Source organism: Mytilus galloprovincialis, chromosome 11 (genome assembly GCF_965363235.1).
Source record: "Mytilus galloprovincialis chromosome 11, xbMytGall1.hap1.1, whole genome shotgun sequence".
In the NCBI taxonomy this organism is placed as follows: domain Eukaryota; kingdom Metazoa; phylum Mollusca; class Bivalvia; order Mytilida; family Mytilidae; genus Mytilus; species Mytilus galloprovincialis.
In genome coordinates, this window is record NC_134848.1 from 46,682,361 (window position 1) to 46,705,222 (window position 22,862).

Genomic DNA, 22,862 nt, shown 5'->3' on the forward strand with positions numbered 1-22,862 from the left:
TCTGAATTTACAGTACATCAATATGAAACTTCCAACAAATGTACTGAATCTGAACTACATAAAAAAAAATATATACTATCAAAATTATGATGCTAGATACCTTATCAGCAAATTGTTTGTTTCTTCCATCCTTCAATGCTTTTATGGCAGAGTTAATTCCCTTTTCAGATAAAACTGGGGCTGTGATGTCATCAACTGTTTCCTCTAATACATGTTCAAGTTCACAGACAATGTTCTGATTTTCACAAACTACAGAGTATTTTTCATCCTCACTAGAGACAATATTATCTGACTGTGAAGTACATTGCTCTGAATCAATGCTTACTGCTTTTTTAGGATAACTTTCTTTCTTTTGAGAAGCTCCCCTCTTAGAACATTTCCCTTTTGGTTGATTATTTCCCTTTACTGACTTCTTTTTATGTAAAGGTAAGGAATCTGCATCAGAGTCTTCTGTAGACACAGGTTCTGCTTCATACTGTGGTGAATCCTCATAGTCTAAAAATAACACAACAGATACATGAACAAGTAATATAAATTGAATATACTACTGATATAAATATTCCGTTAACAGGAAGTTAATGAGTAATCCAATTTGTGAAACTTTTATTACACAGTAAACCTTCAGCTATACTCAATTTCATGAAGCACAGGGTTAAGTCATAAAACTTTGCTCAGTGCTCAGAGCATAAAAATCATGTGCGAAACACAAAATCCAGCATTTTGATTGGTTGATTTTGGAGTATGAGTACAAAAAACTGACTTGAAAGTTCTATGACTTCAAGGCCAGAAGTGTAGTTCCTGAAAATATTATGCAAATTTCTTAGGAAGGATAAAGTTCACACTAATCTTGCTGTTCATTGTGTGGTCCAAGGCTTTGGGTTGAAGACAGTCTTGATAGTTGACACATTGTTAATACTATCTAGCTTTTTTCACGGTTTCTTGATTTGATTGATTTGATTTACTAACAATAATATTAAAGGTACATGTACCCATGCATGTTATTGCACCAGTTGTGCATTTTCAATAATAAATGTCTCTTCAATGATGCCATAGGCCAAATTATTTTAAAATCCAAAACTTATATACATGTACTAATATAACAAATATGGCATGTTTTAGAAAAGGGAAAGCCTAAAAAAATCGAACAGATTAAAAACTAAATTCCTGTGGAATAATGTGTTCTAGAATGGTAGAATTCTATCAAACAGTACCCAAGGAGATTCAGATTGTCACAGACATGGATGAAACCATGCAGGATGAATTGGTCCATATGTCTTTAGCTAGACACTGTCAGGCAATGTAGCTTTAGCTAGATACTGTTAGGCGATGTAGCTTTAGCTAGACACTGTCAGGCGATGTAGCTTTAGCTAGACACTGTCAGGCGATGTAGCTTTAGCTAGTCACTGTCAGGCGATGTAGCTTTAGCAGGACACTGTCAGGCGATGTAGCTTTTGCTAGACACTGTCAAGCAATGTAACTTTAGCTAGACCCTATCAGGCGATGTAGCTTTAGCTAGACACTGTCAGGCAATGTAGCTTTAGCTAGACACTGTCAGGCGATGTAGCTTTAGCTAGACGCTGTCAGGCGATGTAGCTTTAGCTAGACACTGTCAGGCGATGTAGCTTTAGCTAGACACTGTTAGGCGATGTAGCTTTAGCTAGACACTGTCAGGCGATGTAGCTTTAGCTAGACACTGTCAGGCGATGTAGCTTTAGCTAGACACTGTCAGATGATGTAGCTTTAGCTTGACACTGTCAGACGATGTAGCCTTAGCTAGACACTGTCAGGCAATGTAGCTTTAGCCAGACACTGTTAGGCGATGCAACTTTAGCTAGACACTGTCAGGCAATGTAGCCTTAGCTAGACACTGTCAGGCAATGTAGCTTTAGCTAGACACTGTCAGGCAATGAAGCTTTAGCTAGACGCTGTCAGGCGATGTAGCTTTAGCTAGACGCTGTCAGGCGATGTAGCTTTAGCTAGACACTGTTTGGCGATGTAGCTTTAGCTAGACACTATCAGGCGATGTAGCTTTAGCTACACACTGTAAGGCGATGTAGCTTTAGCTAGACACTGTCAGGCGTTTTAGATTTAGCTAGAGGCAATGTAGCTTTAGCAAGACACTGTAAGGCGATGTTGCTTTCGCAAGAAACTGTCAGGCGATGTAGCTTTCTCTAGACACTGTCAGGCGATGTAGCTTTCACTAGACACTGTCAGGCAATGTAGCTTTAGCTAGACACTGTCAGGCAATGTAGCTTCAGCTTGACACTGTCAGGCGATGTAGCTTTAGCTAGACACTGTCAGCCGATGTAGCTTTAGCTAGACACTGTCAGGCGATGTAACTTTATCAAGACACTGTCAGGCCATGTAGCTTCAGCTAGACACTGTCAGGCGATGTAGCTTTAGCTAGACACTGTCAGGCAATGTAGCTTCAGCTTGACACTGTCAGGCAATGTAGCTTTAGCTAGACGCTGTCAGGCGATGTAGCTTTAGCTAGACGCTGTCAGGCGATGTAGCTTTAGCTAGACACTGTCAGGCGATGTAGCTTTAGCTAGACACTGTTAGGCGATGTAGCTTTAGCTAGACACTGTCAGGCGATGTAGCTTTAGCTAGACACTGTCAGGCGATGTAGCTTTAGCTAGACACTGTCAGGCGATGTAGCTTTAGCTAGACACTGTCAGGCGATGTAGCTTTAGCCAGACACTGTCAGATGATGTAGCTTTAGCTTGACACTGTCAGACGATGTAGCCTTAGCTAGACACTGTCAGGCAATGTAGCTTTAGCCAGACACTGTTAGGCGATGAAACTTTAGCTAGACACTGTCAGGCAATGTAGCCTTAGCTAGACACTGTCAGGCAATGTAGCTTTAGCTAGACACTGTCAGGCAATGAAGCTTTAGCTAGACGCTGTCAGGCGATGTAGCTTTAGCTAGACGCTGTCAGGCGATGTAGCTTTAGCTAGACACTGTTTGGCGATGTAGCTTTAGCTAGACACTATCAGGCGATGTAGCTTTAGCTACACACTGTAAGGCGATGTAGCTTTAGCTAGACACTGTCAGGCGTTGTAGATTTATCTAGAGGCAATGTAGCTTTAGCAAGACACTGTAAGGCGATGTTGCTTTCGCAAGAAACTGTCAGGCGATGTAGCTTTCTCTAGACACTGTCAGGCGATGTAGCTTTCACTAGACACTGTCAGGCAATGTAGCTTTAGCTAGACACTGTCAGGCAATGTAGCTTCAGCTTGACACTGTCAGGCGATGTAGCTTTAGCTAGACACTGTCAGCCGATGTAGCTTTAGCTAGACACTGTCAGGCGATGTAGCTTTAGCTAGACACTGTCAGGCGATGTAGCTTTAGCTAGACACTGTCAGATGATGTAGCTTTAGCTTGACACTGTCAGACGATGTAGCCTTAGCTAGACACTGTCAGGCAATGTAGCTTTAGCCAGACACTGTTAGGCGATGAAACTTTAGCTAGACACTGTCAGGCAATGTAGCCTTAGCTAGACACTGTCAGGCAATGTAGCTTTAGCTAGACACTGTCAGGCAATGAAGCTTTAGCTAGACGCTGTCAGGAGATGTAGCTTTAGCTAGACGCTGTCAGGCGATGTAGCTTTAGCTAGACACTGTTTGGCGATGTAGCTTTAGCTAGACACTGTCAGGCAATGTAGCTTCAGCTTGACACTGTCAGGCGATGTAGCTTTAGCTAGACGCTGTCAGGCGATGTAGCTTTAGCTAGACGCTGTCAGGCGATGTAGCTTTAGCTAGACACTGTCAGGCGATGTAGCTTTAGCTAGACACTGTTAGGCGATGTAGCTTTAGCTAGACACTGTCAGGCGATGTAGCTTTAGCTAGACACTGTCAGGCGATGTAGCTTTAGCTAGACACTGTCAGGCGATGTAGCTTTAGCTAGACACTGTCAGGCGATGTAGCTTTAGCCAGACACTGTCAGATGATGTAGCTTTAGCTTGACACTGTCAGACGATGTAGCCTTAGCTAGACACTGTCAGGCAATGTAGCTTTAGCCAGACACTGTTAGGCGATGAAACTTTAGCTAGACACTGTCAGGCAATGTAGCCTTAGCTAGACACTGTCAGGCAATGTAGCTTTAGCTAGACACTGTCAGGCAATGAAGCTTTAGCTAGACGCTGTCAGGCGATGTAGCTTTAGCTAGACGCTGTCAGGCGATGTAGCTTTAGCTAGACACTGTTTGGCGATGTAGCTTTAGCTAGACACTATCAGGCGATGTAGCTTTAGCTACACACTGTAAGGCGATGTAGCTTTAGCTAGACACTGTCAGGCGTTGTAGATTTATCTAGAGGCAATGTAGCTTTAGCAAGACACTGTAAGGCGATGTTGCTTTCGCAAGAAACTGTCAGGCGATGTAGCTTTCTCTAGACACTGTCAGGCGATGTAGCTTTCACTAGACACTGTCAGGCAATGTAGCTTTAGCTAGACACTGTCAGGCAATGTAGCTTCAGCTTGACACTGTCAGGCGATGTAGCTTTAGCTAGACACTGTCAGCCGATGTAGCTTTAGCTAGACACTGTCAGGCGATGTAGCTTTAGCTAGACACTGTCAGGCGATGTAGCTTTAGCTAGACACTGTCAGATGATGTAGCTTTAGCTTGACACTGTCAGACGATGTAGCCTTAGCTAGACACTGTCAGGCAATGTAGCTTTAGCCAGACACTGTTAGGCGATGAAACTTTAGCTAGACACTGTCAGGCAATGTAGCCTTAGCTAGACACTGTCAGGCAATGTAGCTTTAGCTAGACACTGTCAGGCAATGAAGCTTTAGCTAGACGCTGTCAGGCGATGTAGCTTTAGCTAGACGCTGTCAGGCGATGTAGCTTTAGCTAGACACTGTTTGGCGATGTAGCTTTAGCTAGACACTATCAGGCGATGTAGCTTTAGCTACACACTGTAAGGCGATGTAGCTTTAGCTAGACACTGTCAGGCGTTGTAGATTTAGCTAGAGGCAATGTAGCTTTAGCAAGACACTGTAAGGCGATGTTGCTTTCGCAAGAAACTGTCAGGCGATGTAGCTTTCTCTAGACACTGTCAGGCGATGTAGCTTTCACTAGACACTGTCAGGCAATGTAGCTTTAGCTAGACACTGTCAGGCAATGTAGCTTCAGCTTGACACTGTCAGGCGATGTAGCTTTAGCTAGACACTGTCAGCCGATGTAGCTTTAGCTAGACACTGTCAGGCGATGTAGCTTTAGCTAGACACTGTCAGGCAATGTAGCTTCAGCTAGACACTGTCAGGCGATGTAGCTTTAGCTAGACACTGTCAGGCAATGTAGCTTCAGCTTGACACTGTCAGGCGATGTAGCTTTAGCTAGACACTGTCAGCCGATGTAGCTTTAGCTAGACACTGTCAGGCGATGTAGCTTTAGCTAGACACTGTCAGGCGATGTAGCTTCAGCTAGACACTGTCAGGCGATGTAGCTTTAGGTAGATACTGTCAGGTGATGTAGCTCTAGCTAGACACTGTCAGGCAATGTAGCTTTAGCTAGACACTGTTAGGCGATGTAGTTTAGCTAGACACTGTTAGGCGATGTAGTTTAGCTAGACACTGTTAGGCGATGTGCTTTAGCAAGACACTGTCAGGCGATGTAGCTTTAGCTAGACACTGTCAGGCAATGTAGCCTTGTAACCTTGGCTAGACACTGTCAGTGGTCACAATAACACAATAGGTGAATAATTACCATGGTCAGGTGTCAACAAACTAAGGAAATTAAAAAAAAAACAAAAAAAACATGAATGTGTCCATAGTACACCGATGCTCCCACTTGAACTATCATTTTCTATGTTCAGTTGACGGTTAAATTTGTGTAAAAACTCTAATTTGACATTAAAATTAAAAGAATCATATCATAGGGGAAATGTGTACTAAGTTTCATGTTGATTCACATTCATCCTTATCAAAAACTAACTTGACCAAAAACTGTAACTTGAAGCCGGACAGACAGACAAATGGACAAAAAAAAAGATGCACAGACTGAAAAGGTCAACTACATGTATGACATGTATGAGGGGGAGATCAAGTTGAGTGTAATTTTTGAAACAGAATTTATACCGTTAATACTTGAGAGTGGAATAGGTCAAAACATATTTGAACAATTCTATGCTTCAACAATATATGAGTTGCGTCAGACAAAAAATCAACCTTATGCAAGTTACACTTGTAAGATTTTGATTGAATTTTGAATATTCAGATATGAAATAAAAGTTGATTTTTGGATTGTTTTGTACGGTTCTTATATCAAGTCATGTTTCAAACAGTTGCAATTAGTTATCAAAGGTAAACTGTATAGTAATTTTTCAACCCAAAATAAGTAAAAAGATCTAAAGATATTCATTTGCATAAGGTCGTTTTCTATCCAACGCCGCGACGCAGCTCATATATTTTCTGATAAACTATCAATAGAGGACACCCTTTTCAACCTCCCACTATCCACCCTCCTGCCACTTTTTATCAACCACTGACTATAATTACTAATTATTTCCTTATGTCATTTGAATTAAAATTCTTTATATCTGATTTTCTTTTATATTTAATGAATTCCTATTTCAAATACTGTAAATTCAGAAATTATTGAATGCATTTATAATAACTATTGTGATTTTTGAAGAATTGAGTTAAATGCATGATTGATTATTATGATCTCAGGAAAATATACATTGTACATATAAATGAATCAGATATCAGAATTCAAGTTCATATTTGTGCGATACCTTGCACCAAGGTGCATTAATCTCAATAATAAAACCTCATAATAATTTCTGAATGTACAGTAGTTTTTAATAAGCCATCTTTTTAGAAACAAATGTTTGTGTTATTTGCAATTTTTTTTAAAGTGTATTCAAGTTAAGCTGCATTCTAAAAGGTTTTTGTTTAAATGATGGATAAAAATTTATAAAGACTGTTTATGATATCGGCAAAAATTTGCTCACCTTTTTCTTATAATTTCACATTTATTATTTTAAAAAGACTTACTTGATAATTTATAAGCAATACACCACTCCTTATTCTTTTGTTTAAAAACATATTTTAATTTCCCCGAAAATGATCTCCAATCCATATTTTATTTTTAGTATTCACTTTCCCCCCATAATTATACACTTCAGATATGTCCAATAACCAAAAATAACTTTAAATTAAAACTATCACACAAAGCCATAGGAAGGAAGTTTTAATGTTTTGTCTTAATTGTCACAGATGTCTAAAGTTATTGATTTAATAAAAGAATTAAGTTTTCATGGATGATGATCATATATTTACTATATCACTGTTCTATGTGAACATCTTTAATCGCTAATTTGCATAAATTAAGTAACAGATTCAGAAAATTGAATGAACATATGTTTAAGGTAGCTAAAATCTATGTGAAATGTCTCTATTAAAAGAGGTATGTTTATTTATCAAAAAATTGTAAAGGGTTCTGCGAAATGATGTATCTTGCCTACATGTTTTTGCTGCTGTCAGTGGTAATATTGAAGTGAGTACATTTATCAGTAAATTAAAGATGTTTAAACAAGAATGTGTCCATGTAGTACACGGATGCCTCACTCACATCATCATTTTATATGTTTAGTGGACTGTGAAGTTGCGGACAAAACTCTTTTTGCCATTAAAATTAGAAAGACCATACCAAAGGGAACATGTGTACTAAGTTTCAAGTTGATTTGACTTTATCTTCATCGAAAACTACCTGGACCAAAAATTTAAACCAGAAGAGGACAAATGGATGTTGGAAAGCACAGATGCTATGAAGATGAGGTCAATGACTAATGAACCATGCCAGACAGACATGAGCATCTTACAATTATTCAATACATTAAATATAGCAAACTTATAGTCTTGTTTACTAATCCCCAGAATGAGGTCAAGGTTAAGTGAAAACTGTCTGACAGTCATGAGGAATTTACAAAGGAAATGTACTTCTGAAATTAGCATTCCTTTGGTTATATTGTTATGGAAATCTACCATGAATAAAAGAAGATATGGGGTATGTGTCAATGAAACAGCAACCCAATGACATATATAACAAAACAACATCCAACAGTTCATTTACTAAATACTAAATTATTTGAGTTATCTCCCCTTATAATTATTTTTTAAATTTTTTTATAATCAAAACATTTTCCAAATATGAATTAAATGCTACTAACTTTAGATGAAATCATTCAAATTTCTACAATTTCTATATCCTTATGAATTTTGCATTCAAATTCCCTTATTTGGATAGTTAATTTTTATTATCAAAGACGGCTCCATTACAATATTCATAAATTCAGGTGTAAAACATTCCGTAATAAATAAAGTTAGCAGAACTGGTTCTATACCAAATTAAAAAGCTTGTTATTAACTAATCATTTACTAATATACTGTGTATTCATTTCAGGTACTGTATCAGTCATCCTTATTATTAAAGCTATAAACCTAGGAAGATGTTGACTCTCATTTATGACTGATACACAACTAACAGCTTAACCACAGTGAATTCACAATGCCAGTTCTACAGTGCCCTATAGACGGCTGTAATTGGAAATCTCAGGACCTGGATGAAGCATTTGCTGCTGCTCTAACCACTGCTCTACAGATTCATGACAGAACCGTCCACCCACCTCTGGCTCAACCGTCAACGCACAAGTTAAAATTAGACCCACCTTCTATAGCCACAGGATGTGATCCAGATCAATGGTCTGCATTCACCAGACAGTGGAAGATGTATAAAACAGGGATGGCGATCACAGACAATGTCTTGCCTACAGCCCTTTTCTACTGCTGTGACACTAATCTGCGTACAGATATTATGCGTGACCTTCAAGGTGATGTTGCTAGTATGCTAGAGACAGATCTTTTAAAGGCAATCAAAAGGCTGGCTGTCAAAGAAGAAAGCACACTTGTCCAACGCATAAAATTGAACAGGATGACTCAATCACCTGGTTCAAATATCAGAACGTTTTTGGCCAGTCTCAGAGGCCAAGCATCACTGTGCCAGTATAAAGCAACGTGTAAAGAATTAGGTTGCAACCATATATTTGACTATAGTGATGAGATAATAAAAGACAATTTAGTAAGAGGTATTGCAGACCCAGAAATTATGTCTGACCTGCTAGGTGACTCCAAGACAGATAGAACATTAGAAGAGACTGTATCATTTATTGCTCAGAAAGAGCAGGGTAAAGTCACAAGGAGTGCAGTAGGAGATTCAGCTAGTGCTATGAGTGCCACATGTAATACTCAGAAGCGACCACAAGCAGCTGGAGCCAAATGTTGGGCTTGTGGTGGTCCTGCTCATGGACAGAGGAATGATCGCAAGGCCAGGTCTAGATACTGCGAAGCTTGGACATTCACATGTTCTAAATGTACAGTCAAAGGTCATTACACCAAATCATGCAGCAAGTGCACTACCTGTGGCGTATGGGGCCACCGTGATGCATCTTCTAGAATCTGCACTCAAGGTAAGGGCCACAGGTACCCGCCCAATCAAGGGAAATCAACCAAAGACCAGGAACAAGAACAAGTTGGTTATATCTTTGAGCAGCTGTGCACTACATCTGAACAGACAAGCCAAGTATCACGTCTTGAACATCACATATTTGATGGACACTGGGTGGCTAGACCTTCCAAACCACATCCAATGCTCCTGGTTAACATGACACCCCTACCTGAGGACCATTCATCGTTTGGACATCCCATTCAAGACACCTCTCAGCTTAAGACAATCACTATGTCCATGGTGGCTGATACAGGATGCCAGAGTTCAATCATACCTTTACAATCTGCAAACAGTCTTGGAATAACAGAAAAGGATCTCATTCCAGTAAAACTTGTGATGCGTGGAGCTATAAAGGAAGACCTCGGTGTAATTGGAGCAGTCGCAGTAAGTGTTACAACAAAAGACACTACTAGCAGTGCCATGTCAACACGTTTATTGTGTTATGTCTCTGATACCATGGAAAAAGCTTTCATTTGAAGAGAAGCACTCATATCTCTGGGAATTATTCACACTAACTTTCCTAATGTATCAACAGTCACATCTCCAAACATTGCTGCATCTATGGAAAACTCTGAAGATGTAACCTGCTCTTGTCCTAGACGTCGACCTTCACCACCACCTGTTCCCACATCTTTACCACCCGGTCTGAAGGCCACAGAGGAACATGTAGAGTCACTAAAAGAGTGGCTTCTTGATTACTATGGTGCTACAACATTTAATGTATGTGAACATCAACCTCTACCACTTATGAATTGTGAGCCTCTTCAACTCCATGTTGATCCTAATGCCACACCGGTAGCCGTCCACAAACCAGCACTTGTTCCTATCCATTGGCAGGATAAAGTTTATTCTGATCTTGAGAGGGATGTTCGCATTGGTGTACTGGAACAAGTAAGTCAAAACACACCTACAACTTGGTGCTCGAGAATGGTTGTAACCAGCAAGGCTGATGGCACTCCAAGGCGGACAGTAGACCTACAACCACAAAATCGACATTCTGTTCGGCAAACACATCATGTCCCAAGTCCTTTTCATCTAGCTGACCGCGTCCCTCAAGGTATGAAAAAAACAGTGACAGACGCTTGGAATGGGTACCACTCAGTGCCTATTCGTGAAGAAGATCGCCATTTCACAACATTCATCACACCATGGGGGCGCTACAGGTACAAGGTTGCTCCACAGGGATTTATGGCCAGCGGTGACGCTTACAATCAACGATTTGATGCTATAATTTCAAATTTCAACGACAAGGTTAAATGTGTGGATGACACATGTATGTGGGCGAACTCCATTGAAGCAGCATTTTTTCAGGCATGTGAATGGCTCGACCTGTGTGCTCGTAACGGCATTACATTAAACCCAAAGAAGTTTCAATTTGCTCAAGACACTGTCAATTTTGCAGGACTTACAATCACCCCAACAAACATACGAGTAACGACCAAGTACTAAGTTCCTAGATGCAATTAGCAACTTCCCAACACCAACTGACATTACTGGTGCAAGAGCTTGGTTTGGGCTAATAAACCAAGGAGCATATGCATTTGCCATGGCAAGACAAATGAAACCTTTTCGTGCTCTATTGAAACCATCCACCACATTCTGCTGGACAAATGAATTAGATGAAGTATTTCACAAGTCAAAAGAGATCATTATTCAGGAGATGAAGGAAGGTGTTCGTCTTTTTGACCCTGCTCGTATGACATGCCTAGCTACCGACTGGTCTGTTGACGGAATTGGATTCTTTTTGATGCAGAAGTACTGTCAGTGCTCAAGTAAAACCCCTACCTGCTGTAATGACGGTTGGAAACTATGTCTAGTTGGCAGCAGATTCACACATCCAGCAGAAAGTAGATATGCTCCTATTGAAGGTGAGGCCTTGGCTGTTGTGTATGCACTTCACCAAACACGCTACTATGTTCTTGGTTGCAAAGACCTTCTTGTTGCAACTGACCACAAGCCACTACTACAGATTCTGAACGATCGATCACTCACAGACATCGACAACAGACGACTTCTCAACCTCAAAGAGAAAACTTTAGGGTACAGATTCACAATTCTTCATGTACCAGGCAGAAAGAACCTTGGGCCAGATGCAGCGTCACGGTATCCTGTTGGACCACCAGATCGTCTGAACTTACCTTGTGAAGCACCTGAGCTTGATTCCCTAGTTAACATGACTGCTCATTATCATGATACACTTACCAGTCTATGTCTACATACAGAGGATAATGATACAGCTAATGACGCCTCCACAGTCGCTGCTGCCACTTGTGCCTTGAATGCTGTTATCACAGTTGTTACTTGGAACATGGTTCGTGAGGCCACTGCATCAGACCCTACATTTGTAAATCTAATCAGGCAGCTGGAAGCAGGGTTCCCAGAAGACTACAAGGAGCTACCAACAGACTTGCGTCCTTACCATCGCTTTGCATCCAGTTTATGCACCGTGGATGGTGTAGTTCTTATGGGCCAACGAATTGTTATACCTCCAGCTCTTCGCAAACCAGTACTCAATGCTTTACACGCAGCCCACCAAGGAGTCAGCGCTATGCGTGCGAGGGCCATGGACTCTGTATATTGGCCTGAGATCACAGTAGATATTGCCCGGGTGAGAGACCAGTGTGTTCACTGCCATCAGATGGCTAAGTCAAACCCTATGCAGCCACCATCTGACATAACACCTCCGTTCGTGACATTTGGAATCCCAGAAGAGTTGACGTCTGATGGAGGTCCACAGTTCACAGCAGGGAAGACTCAAGAGTTTTTAAAGGCCTGGGGAGTTCGTCATAGACTTTCATCAGATGCAAACCCACACGCTAACTGCAGGGCTGAGATAGCGGTAAAAACAGTAAAACGCATGCTGGTGGACAACATTACTGCTGTTGGATCTCTTGATGTTGACAAATTCCAGAGAGCCTTACTAATGTACAGAAATTCTATTGACCCAGAGACAAAAGCATCACCAGCATTGATTCTGTTTGGACGACCCATTCGTGATGCCATTCCCATACTGATGGGTAGATATTCTCCACATGAAACATGGACTGAGTTAATGTCTCATCGAGAGATGGCTCTTGCCAAACGTCATTCAAGGGAACATGAACGGTGGAATGAACTCACTCATCACCTGCCAACACTACAGGTTGGAGATCATGTATACATACAAAACTTGGTAGGCAACCATCCCAGGAGATGGGAACGTACAGGAACAGTTGTTGAAGTACGCCAATACCACCAGTATGTTATACGTGTAGATGGCACAGGCCGAGTAACTATCCGCAACCGCCAACACCTTCGAAAGTTCACTCCTTTTCAAACCAACCAAACACAAGGTACTTTGATGGCACCTACTGCAGTTCAACATCAAGAAGTGATCTTGAGCTCTCCATCTACAGCAAAGACGACACAGCCACAAGTGCCCAAGATTCCAGTGTCTTTATCACCAACAAGAATCTTAAGTCAACCAGCTGCATTGAATGAGACACCAATTATAGTCCCCACTCAAAAACAGGCGACGCAGACTCAGACAATTCAACAGCCTTCACAAATAGATTTGGACCAGTCATTTCACCAGACCCCTGAACCAGATGTACCTTCAACGTCTAGAATACCACGTGCTCTATCCCGTCTTCAGCCACATAATAAAGCTGGAGAAAAGGAACTATTGACACCACGAAGACCGAGCCGCCGCAACACAACAGAACATAACGTTGATGAATCAGGAACTGATTAATGAAATATATATGCAAAGACATTGATAAGTGAATCTAGAGACTTTGAGTTTAAAATTGTGAAAGGACACCATACATTTAAAATTGTGAAAGGACACCATATGTTTCAAATTGTGAGAGGACACCATACGTTTAAAATTGTTAAAGGACACCATACATTTAAAATTGTGAAAGGACACCATATGTTTTAAATTGTAAAAGGACACCATACGTTTTAAGTTGTGAAAGGACACCATACGTTTAATCTTGTTCGCTTCCAGATGACTTTAACAGAACATTCCTGAAGATCTATTTTCTAATAGACTTGACTTTAATTGTTTAAGTTTTTTTTTTTCGTATACAAAAAAAACTTGTCCCCGGGGGAGGAGATAACTAATCATTTACTAATATACTGTATGTTCATTTCAGGTATCAGTCATCCTTATTATTAAAGCTATAAACCTAGGAAGATGTTGACTCTCATTTAGTTATTTTGAAACAAAGCAGCCAAAATCTTTACATCTCTTTCCAACCTACCCATTCTGTTACTAAAATATATCTAGAGATCCGTTTAGGGGTTACAGTATTTTCTTAAAAAAATAATCTGATCCCCAATTTGAGGAAGAAAAAAAATATCATGGTCAAAAAATAAATATTCCAAATCCAGATATTTCCCACACTTTATAGTGCTTAATTTTGAAAAATTATTTGATTGAAAGCATTGCAAAATGTTTTGACTCTGACAAAATAAACCTTCCCTTTTTGTAAAGTTCAATAATTGCTCCCTTACCAAGTTCTCCACTGGATACATCTGACAGTTGATCAGGAAGCATGTTCCCCTGTTTCATCTTTGAATTCAATTTTCCATCCTCATTTCTGAGAAAATTTTCTTGGTCATTTTCATCAACATGTATTTCTAGAAAACACTCTGCATCCATATCAAATCCATCTTGGTCCTGTTCTTGCTTCTCTTTGGAATCTTTGTCGAGAGTCACATGTTTTACATGTTGCTCACCTTGAGCTTCAGTCCTTGGAGGTACTGAGTCAGCATCTTCAGTAACCTGAAGTTTTGAGTGTGTCTCTTTATTCATTTGAAGTACTGACTCCGATTCTTTTTCACTACTGTTTGATCCTGTTTTGATCTCATTATCATCAATTTTATCAACTTTATCTTCTTTTTTTAATTCCTCACTTTTTTCAACATTCTCTTCTGTTTCCTCATCTGGTTGGCCTTGAAACTGGTTCCCTTCACTATTTATTATAGAGCCGTCAACAGATGATTTAGTGCTGGTAACAAATTCATTGTCCAAGCTGGTTCCTTGTGTATTTTTCTTACTTGGAAAGGAACCAGACATATCTAAACTTAGAGAAGTGGTTTCTTTTATTTCACTGTCTGTACTTGTAGCTGCCTTATCTGTAAAAGTAAAATATATTCTAAGAAATTCATGTCAGATTCATTGGTCAATACATATATCAAAAGATTTCTCATGGATACCAGGTAGATAAAGAACTAGTTTATCTAGTCTTGTATATATATGGAGTTAATGTAATCTAAAGCTGCAGTTAAACTAATGCAAGGGAAGATAACTTATTGGATAAAAAAAAAGAAGAACTGGTTAATTTGATTATGTATGGAGTTAATGTACTCTATAGCCACAGTAGAACTATTGAAAGGGAGATAATTCACTTAAACAAAAAGAGAAGAACTGGTTTATCTGACCCTGTATGGAGTCAATGTATTCAATAGCTACAGAAGAACAAAGACAAGGGCAGATAATATACCTGAACAAAGCCAGTAGAATTGGTTTATCTGATCATGTATGGAGTTAATGTATTCTTTAGCAACAAAAGATTTTATGTAGGGGAGATAACTCACCTAAATAAGTAGTGAAAAACTGGTTTATCTGGTTCTGTATGGAACCTAAGATCTAATTGAACAGGAGATAACATACCTTAACAAAAAGAGAACTGATAATGGAAGGGGAGATAATTTAACTGAATATGAAGAGAATAAATGGTTTATCTTATCCTGTATGGAGTACATGTACTTTATAGCTACAGTAGAACTTGTGTAGGGGGAGATAACTCACCTGAACAAAATGAGAACTGGTTTATCTGGTCCTGTAAAGAGTTAATGTATACAAAAATTGCAGCAAAACTATTGTAAGAGGAGATAATCCACTTGAACAAAAAGAGAACTGGTTTATCTGACCCTGTATGGAAAAAATGTATTCTATAGCTACAGTATAACTAATGTAAGGGGAGATAACTCACCTGAACAAAAAGAGAAGAACTGGTTTATCTGGTCCTGTATGGAGTTAATGTATTCTATAGCCACAGTAGAACCATAACATATAACATTGTTCTTTGGTATATCTGCTATCACAGAGTACCAGTCTACACCTTCCTGTAAAACTAACTGAAATAAAGATTGAACCATATTTAATTTATTGCTAGTCTATAAGGTTTTCTACCAAAAACAAAAAAATCTCAATCCAAAACCTACATACTTTTAAAACAAATTTAAACTAAAACTTGAAACACATCTGAAATACAGTAAATTCAGAAAATTTGTTTAATAATTTCATTAATGTTTTTCAATGGGATATGTTTTGCAAGTAATAAACAAATGTAAATATTGCTTATAATAAAATTATAATAAATAAAGTCTCTCAGTCTTGAGATTTAATACTGTAGATTCGTCCATATAAGTAGGAGACCAATTTTCTCATATCTCAGGTAAAGGTAAACAATGTTTAAAGGTAAGCAAACTTTGGCAAAAACCATGAATTCAAATGTGCACAATCTACAAATTTTCCTCATGACATGAAAATTGTTATTACCCGTACACAGGTGAAGGTAAACTGTTTTAAAAACAAGTCAGCAAACTTTGGCTAAAACCATGATTTCAAATGTTCACAAAAATACAAATTTTCATTCCATAACATTGGTACTGATGAAGTAAATAAATTCACAATAGTAAGTTTTCCACCACCAACCTTTGTATTTATTTCTGTATTCAGGTGATCATATAACAATGGAGCATTAAGGTTTTTGACATGGACGTTTGACGATGTGGATATAAACTGTTCTAAAGCATCTGATGAGGTCCTCTTCATACTGATGGCAACAGACAACAAATTAAAGCACCTGAAATAAACAAAATATCAAATAATATTCACATATGATATGTTCTTTTGATCACTTGTATGTTAATGAGGAGATGTGGTATAATTTTCAATGAGACTATCCAACAGAGATCAAAAGATGTTGGTATTAGCAGTTATAGAATTTACTAAAGTTTTCAAATGCAAACATTCTTGTTTTAAACCAATAATAACATATTCAACCCTCCTCATGGGTTTTAGATTATGTGATTGCAAAGTTGATTTCATAGTGATTATGTGATTACAAAGTCGATTTCATAGTGATTATGTGATTACAAAGTCGATTTCATAAAGATTATGTGATTGCAAAGTCGATTTCATAGTGATTAGGTGATTGCAAAGTCGATTTCATAGTGATTAGGTGATTGCAAAGTTGATTTCATAGTGATTATGTGATTACAAAGTCGATTTCATAGTGATTAGGTGATTGCAAAGTCGATTTCATAGTGATTCTGTGATTGCAAAGTCGATTTCACAGTGATTCTGTGATTGCAAAGTCGATCTCATAGTGATTCTGTGATTACAAAGTCGATCTCATAGTGATTCTGTGATTACAAAGTCGATCTCATAGTGATTATGTGATTGCAAAGTTGATTTCATAGTGATAATGTGATTGCAAAGTCGATTTCATAGTGATTATGTGATTGTGAAGTCGATCTCACAGTGATTCTGTGATTGCAAAGTCGATTTCATAGTGATTGTGTGATTGCAAAGTCGATTTTATAGTGATTAGGTGATTGCAAAGTCGATTTCATAGTGATTAGGTGATTGCAAAGATGATTTCATAGTGATTATGTGATTGCAAAGTCGATTACATAGTGATTATGTGATTACAAAGTCGACTTCATAGTGATTATGTGATTGCAAAGATGATTTCATAGTGATTATGTGATTGCAAAGTCGATTACATAGTGATTATGTGATTGCAAAGTCGATTTCATAGTGATTAGGTGATTGCAAAGTCGATTTCATAGTGATTAGGTGATTGCAAAGTCGATTTCATAGTGATTAGGTGATTGCAAAGTCGATTTCATAGTGATTAGGTGATTACAAAGTCGATTTCATAGTGATTAGGTGATTGCAAAGTCGATTTCATAGTGATTAGGTGATTGCAAAGTCGATTTCATAGTGATTAGGTGATTGCAAAGTCGATTTCATAAAGATTAGGTGATTGCAAAGTCGATTTCATAGTGATTAGGTGATTGCAAAGTCGATTTCATAGTGATTAGGTGATTGCAAAGTCGATTTCATAGTGATTAGGTGATTGCAAAGTCGATTTCATAGTGATTAGGTGATTGCAAAGTCGATTTCATAGTGATTATGTGATTGCAAAGTCGACTTCATAGTGATTAGGTGATTGCAAAGTCGATTTCATAGTGATTAGGTGATTGCAAAGTCGATTTCATGATTGCAAAGTCGATTTCATAGTGATTAGGTGATTGCAAAGTCGATTTCATAGTGATTATGTGATTACAAAGTCGATTTCATAGTGATTAAGTGATTGCAAAGTCGATTTCATAGTGATTAGGTGATTGCAAAGTCGATTTCATAGTGATTGTGTGATTGCAAAGTCGATTTCATAGTGATTATGGGATTGCAAAGTCGATTTTATAGTGATTATGTGATTGCAAAGTTGATTCCATAGTGATTAGGTGATTGCAAAGTCGATTTTATAGTGATTATGTGATTGCAAAGTCAATTTCATAGTGATATTGTGATTACAAAGTCGATTTTATAGTGATAATGTGATTACAAAGTCGATTTCATAGTGATAATGTGATTGCAAAGTTGATTCCATAGTGATTAGGTGATTGCAAAGTCGATTTTATAGTGATTATGTGATTGCAAAGTCAATTTCATAGTGATATTGTGATTACAAAGTCGATTTTATAGTGATAATGTGATTACAAAGTCGATTTCATAGTGATAATGTGATTGCAAAGTTGATTTCATAGTGATTATGTGATTGCAAAGTTGATTTCATAGTGATTATGTGATTGCAAAGTTGATTCCATAGTGATTAGGTGATTGCAAAGTCGATTTTATAGTGATTATGTGATTGCAAAGTCAATTTCATAGTGATATTGTGATTACAAAGTCGATTTTATAGTGATAATGTGATTACAAAGTCGATTTCATAGTGATAATGTGATTGCAAAGTTGATTTCATAGTGATTATGTGATTACCTGTAGACCAAATATTTCATGATTATTCAATTATTTGATAATCAATGACTGTATCTTTAATTATAAGATTATCTTGTTTAAAAAAATAGTTCATGATCATGTGATTTTTTTTATATAAAATTTGTGATTACTGTAAACCAACTTATTTTCGCGGATACTAAATTTCACGTTTGACTCTATCTAGTCAATATCCCGGCTATTTAATTTCGCGATTTTCTAATTAACTTGAGGTGTATAAATCAGAAATGATCCAAATATACATATTCTCGACGATTTATATTTCACGTTATTTTGCTACTCGTGAAATTCGTGAAAATAAATTGCTCGCGAAAATAAGTTGGTTTACAGTATGTCTTTACTTGGACACCCCAATGAAGGACCTCACTTTCCAATATCAGTGGTACTGGATATAAAATGGACGACAAAAAAAATTAAAAGTTCATTCAACCTAAAACATCAGCAAATGCTATAGGAGACTAGTTCAAAATCTATCAAATTTAAACTATTTAACGCTATGCACTTCAAGTTTTCATAAATTACATCTTAAAAGCAAAAAATTTGGAATCTTAACTTTTTTTCTGTGGTTTCTGTAGACTCAAAACACATTTTAGAAAAGATAAAAAAACTGGAGGCTCTAAAGAGCCTGTGTCGCTCACCTTGGTCTATGTGAATATTAAACAATGGACACAGATGGATTCATGACAAAATTGTGTTTTGGTGATGGTGATGTGTTTGTAGATCTTACTTTACTAAACATTCTTGCTGCTTACAATTATCTCTATCTATAACAGTACTTTCTGTGGAAAATATTATAGAAAATCTTCAAATTTTAAGAAAATTGTTAAAAATTGATTATGAAGGGCAATAACTCCTTAGGGGGTCAATTGACTATTTTGGTCATACTGACTTATTTTTAGTTCTTACCTTGCTGTACATTATTGCTGTTTACAGTTTATCTCTATCTATAATAATATTCAAGATAATAACAAAAAAACAGCAAAATTTCCTCAAAATTACCAATTCAAGGGGAGCAACCTAACAACCAATTATCTGATTCATCTGAAAATTCCAGGGCAGATAGATCTTGACCTGATCAACAATTTTACTTCCTGTCAGATTTGCTCTTAATGCTTTGGTTTTTGAGTTATAAGCCAAAAACTGCATTTTACCCCTATGTTCTATTTTTAGCCATGGCGGCCATCTTGGTTGGTTGGGCGGGGCACCGAACACATTTTTCAAGCTAGATACCCCAATGATGATTATGGCCAAGTTTGGTTAAATTTGGCCCAGTAGTTTCAGAGGAGAAGATTTTTCTAAAAGATTAGTAAGATTTACGAAAAATGGTTAAAAATTGACTATAAAGGGCAATAACTCCTAAAGTGGTCAACTGACCATTTTGGTCATGTTGACTTATTTGTAGATCTTACTTTGCTGAACATAATTGCTGTTTACAGTTTATCTCTATCTATAATAATATTCAAGATAATAACCAAAAACAGCAAAATTTCCTTAAAATTACCATTTCAGGGGCAGCAACCCAACAACAGAATGTTTGATTCATCTGAAAATTTCAGGGCAGATAGATCTTAACCTGATGAACAATTTTACCACTGTCAGATTTCTCTAAATGCTTTGGTTTTTGAGTTGTAAGCCAAAAACTGCATTTTACCCCTATGTTCTATTTTTAGCCATGGTGGCCATCTTGGTTGGTTGGGCGGGGCACCGGACACATTTTTTAAACTAGATACCCCAATGATGATTGTGGCCAAGTTTGGTTAAAAGTAGTTTCAGAGGAGAAGATTTTTGTAAAAGTCAACGCAGGACGACGACGACGACGACGGACGACGACGCCGGACGCCGGACGCCAAGTGATGAGAGGTGAGCTAAAAAAGAGTTCAAAACAATATTCTGTTATTTTTTTAAGGATTTATATAACTAACAAATACATATGATATTATTAATTAAAATAATATTTCCATAAAGAAGAAGAGAAGTTGAAGTGGTATATATTTATACATTCATCAGGAAATAATAACCAATTGTATCGTAAAGTGTCAAGTAAACTCATGAATGAAATATGATACTAGTAGACCCAAATTGACTTTTATAATTCATTAATGATTAACTAGACTGTGTGTTCTTTGGAATCTTGGGAACCTCAGGGCCATAAAACATCACTATGACCTTGGTGTTAATTATATCTTACAATGGTGTAATCTAAAGAGATATACAATTTACTTATGAGTTTGCATATTTTTTTTTGCTATTTCAATTTGCTGTTTTTCTATTGGAAAATATTGTGGGGAACACTTGTTGAAGAGCAAATCTTTGAAAATATTTTATCATAATTGCTTAATCTTAGAACAGGAAATTCACAATTTGAATAAAATATTTAATTTGCTAAGTAATTGACTGAACTGTTAACATAGTGTCTCATATTTTTAGTTACTTTGCTGTCTTTAATATTGATTGTACTGATACAAATTTCCATTGTCCATACAGAATATTTTACTATACTGAATAAGGAAATTACAACATGAAAATATTTTAAAAAACTGCACTTATTGTTGAATTGATTTATTTCACATTTAAAAGCACAAAAGTCTTTTAAAAGTGTTCCTTTCCGGTATGTCAACATATGTAAAGTCATTAAAACGTTTAAGAGTACTTCAAACAGGAAGAAAAAAATCATGACCTTGACAACATTTAAATGTAAAAAAAATCCTATTTGAAAATTTCAAATAAAAACTACTGATGGCAGATTTATTAGTCACATAAAATAGCATGTTGAAAATATCTGTCTTCATAAGATCTCAAAATAAAAATCCAGTGACAGTAAAGAAGGGGAGACATATACCTATATTTCACTATGTTTACCAGAATAGACAAATCTCAATCTCATCATTACTTATTTATTAGATATTTGTTCACAATAACATGTATCATCATCATTGATATCTACTAAAAAAACAATAAAAAAAATTATTAAAGCTAAAAACATTTAATTTGACTTTTTTGGTACAGTATGATTTCTGTTGAGACCAATTCTATGGTTTACAATCTTGTCATATTATACCTTTCAGAGGTGGGATAGGGTCCTTCTTTTCTGTATTAAATAATCATCTTAATGTCATTTTTATCTATCTTTAACATTTTTAGCCCATTATTCTTTTATCTTTATGCCACACTATTATATACTCTATATATTTATGTCAAATTGTCTACAGATTTGGCCCATTATTTTCTTATCTGTAAATCTATCATGCCTCAAAGTTTATCACCAACAATCCATAGGCGGATCCAGGGGGCCCTGGGGGCTCAGACCCCCTTTCGTGGGAAAAATTTGGTTGATTATATAGGGAATCACTGAAGCATGACTGGAGTGGGGCCCCCCCTTAAGTCAGTCAGGGGGCCCCTTATGTAAAGTTCTGGATCCGCCACTGCAATCATCAGAATTCCTTTTGATTTTGCTGTTGTTTCGTCATTTACTACATCCCATATCCATTTATCATTTCAAAACCCTAAATAGTAATACTAATACCTTTCACACAGTCCAGCCTCAGTGTCATTTTTATCATCTATTCTACTCTGGAAGAGTTCGATCAATCCCTCTCTGACTGTTGCACTGACTGGTGCCCCTGTGACAGTAGCCACTTGATGGTCTAGAGCAAACCATGCTGCCTCATCTACGGCAGAGCCACAGTTAACACACTCCTTCATCCTGTTATCTCATCATCTTGCCTACAAGGAAAAAGAAGATTGATTGATTGATTGATTGATTGATTGATTGATGTTTAACAATCAGTGTTTAACGCCACTTTCAACGCTTTTGTGCTATTTTGTGATTTTCAATTTTTATTGGTTGAGGAAGCCAGAGTGCCCACAGATAACCTAAGACCTTCATAAAGAAAACTGATAATCCAAGTTAGTTTAGTTTGGAATCAAGTGCACCTGCAACCGGGGGAAATGTTACCTAACAACCTGAGTTTCTACAGGCTAGTGATAAAGTACTTCGACTAAATTGAGCATTCAGCCACTGAGGCCCCAAAGAAATAAGAAAGTATGACCTAACCATTTTTGTGGCAACTTGATTTTGATTGATTAGCATGACAGTCTGGTTTCTTTGGTGGAGGATGCTGGAGTATCCAAGGTGAATAACAGAATATTATTACAAAATCAGGCAATCCAAGTCAATTCAAAAGATGTAAAAGAGGTCAACCAGAATGAAAGATAGGAAACTTAGACTTCTACTGGTAAATTAAGACATATAGGAAAAAGGTAGAAAGCTAG

The 22,862-nt window shown here is 37.4% G+C and overlaps 1 protein-coding gene across 1 annotated transcript in view; it reads right to left on the bottom strand.

Annotated features, from left to right (window-relative positions):
* The window catches only part of LOC143052271 (uncharacterized), a 46,311-nt gene that overhangs the window by 18,705 nt on the left and 4,744 nt on the right, over positions 1-22,862 (bottom strand). Inside the window, exons 2-6 of the mRNA XM_076225259.1 lie at positions 22,114-22,313; positions 16,218-16,368; positions 15,493-15,637; positions 14,009-14,632; positions 101-495 (exon numbers count right to left, since the gene is read on the bottom strand). Coding sequence (XP_076081374.1) covers positions 101-495; positions 14,009-14,632; positions 15,493-15,637; positions 16,218-16,368; positions 22,114-22,292 — 1,494 coding nt within the window. The 5' untranslated portion in view covers positions 22,293-22,313. The remainder of the gene's footprint in view (positions 1-100; positions 496-14,008; positions 14,633-15,492; positions 15,638-16,217; positions 16,369-22,113; positions 22,314-22,862) is intronic.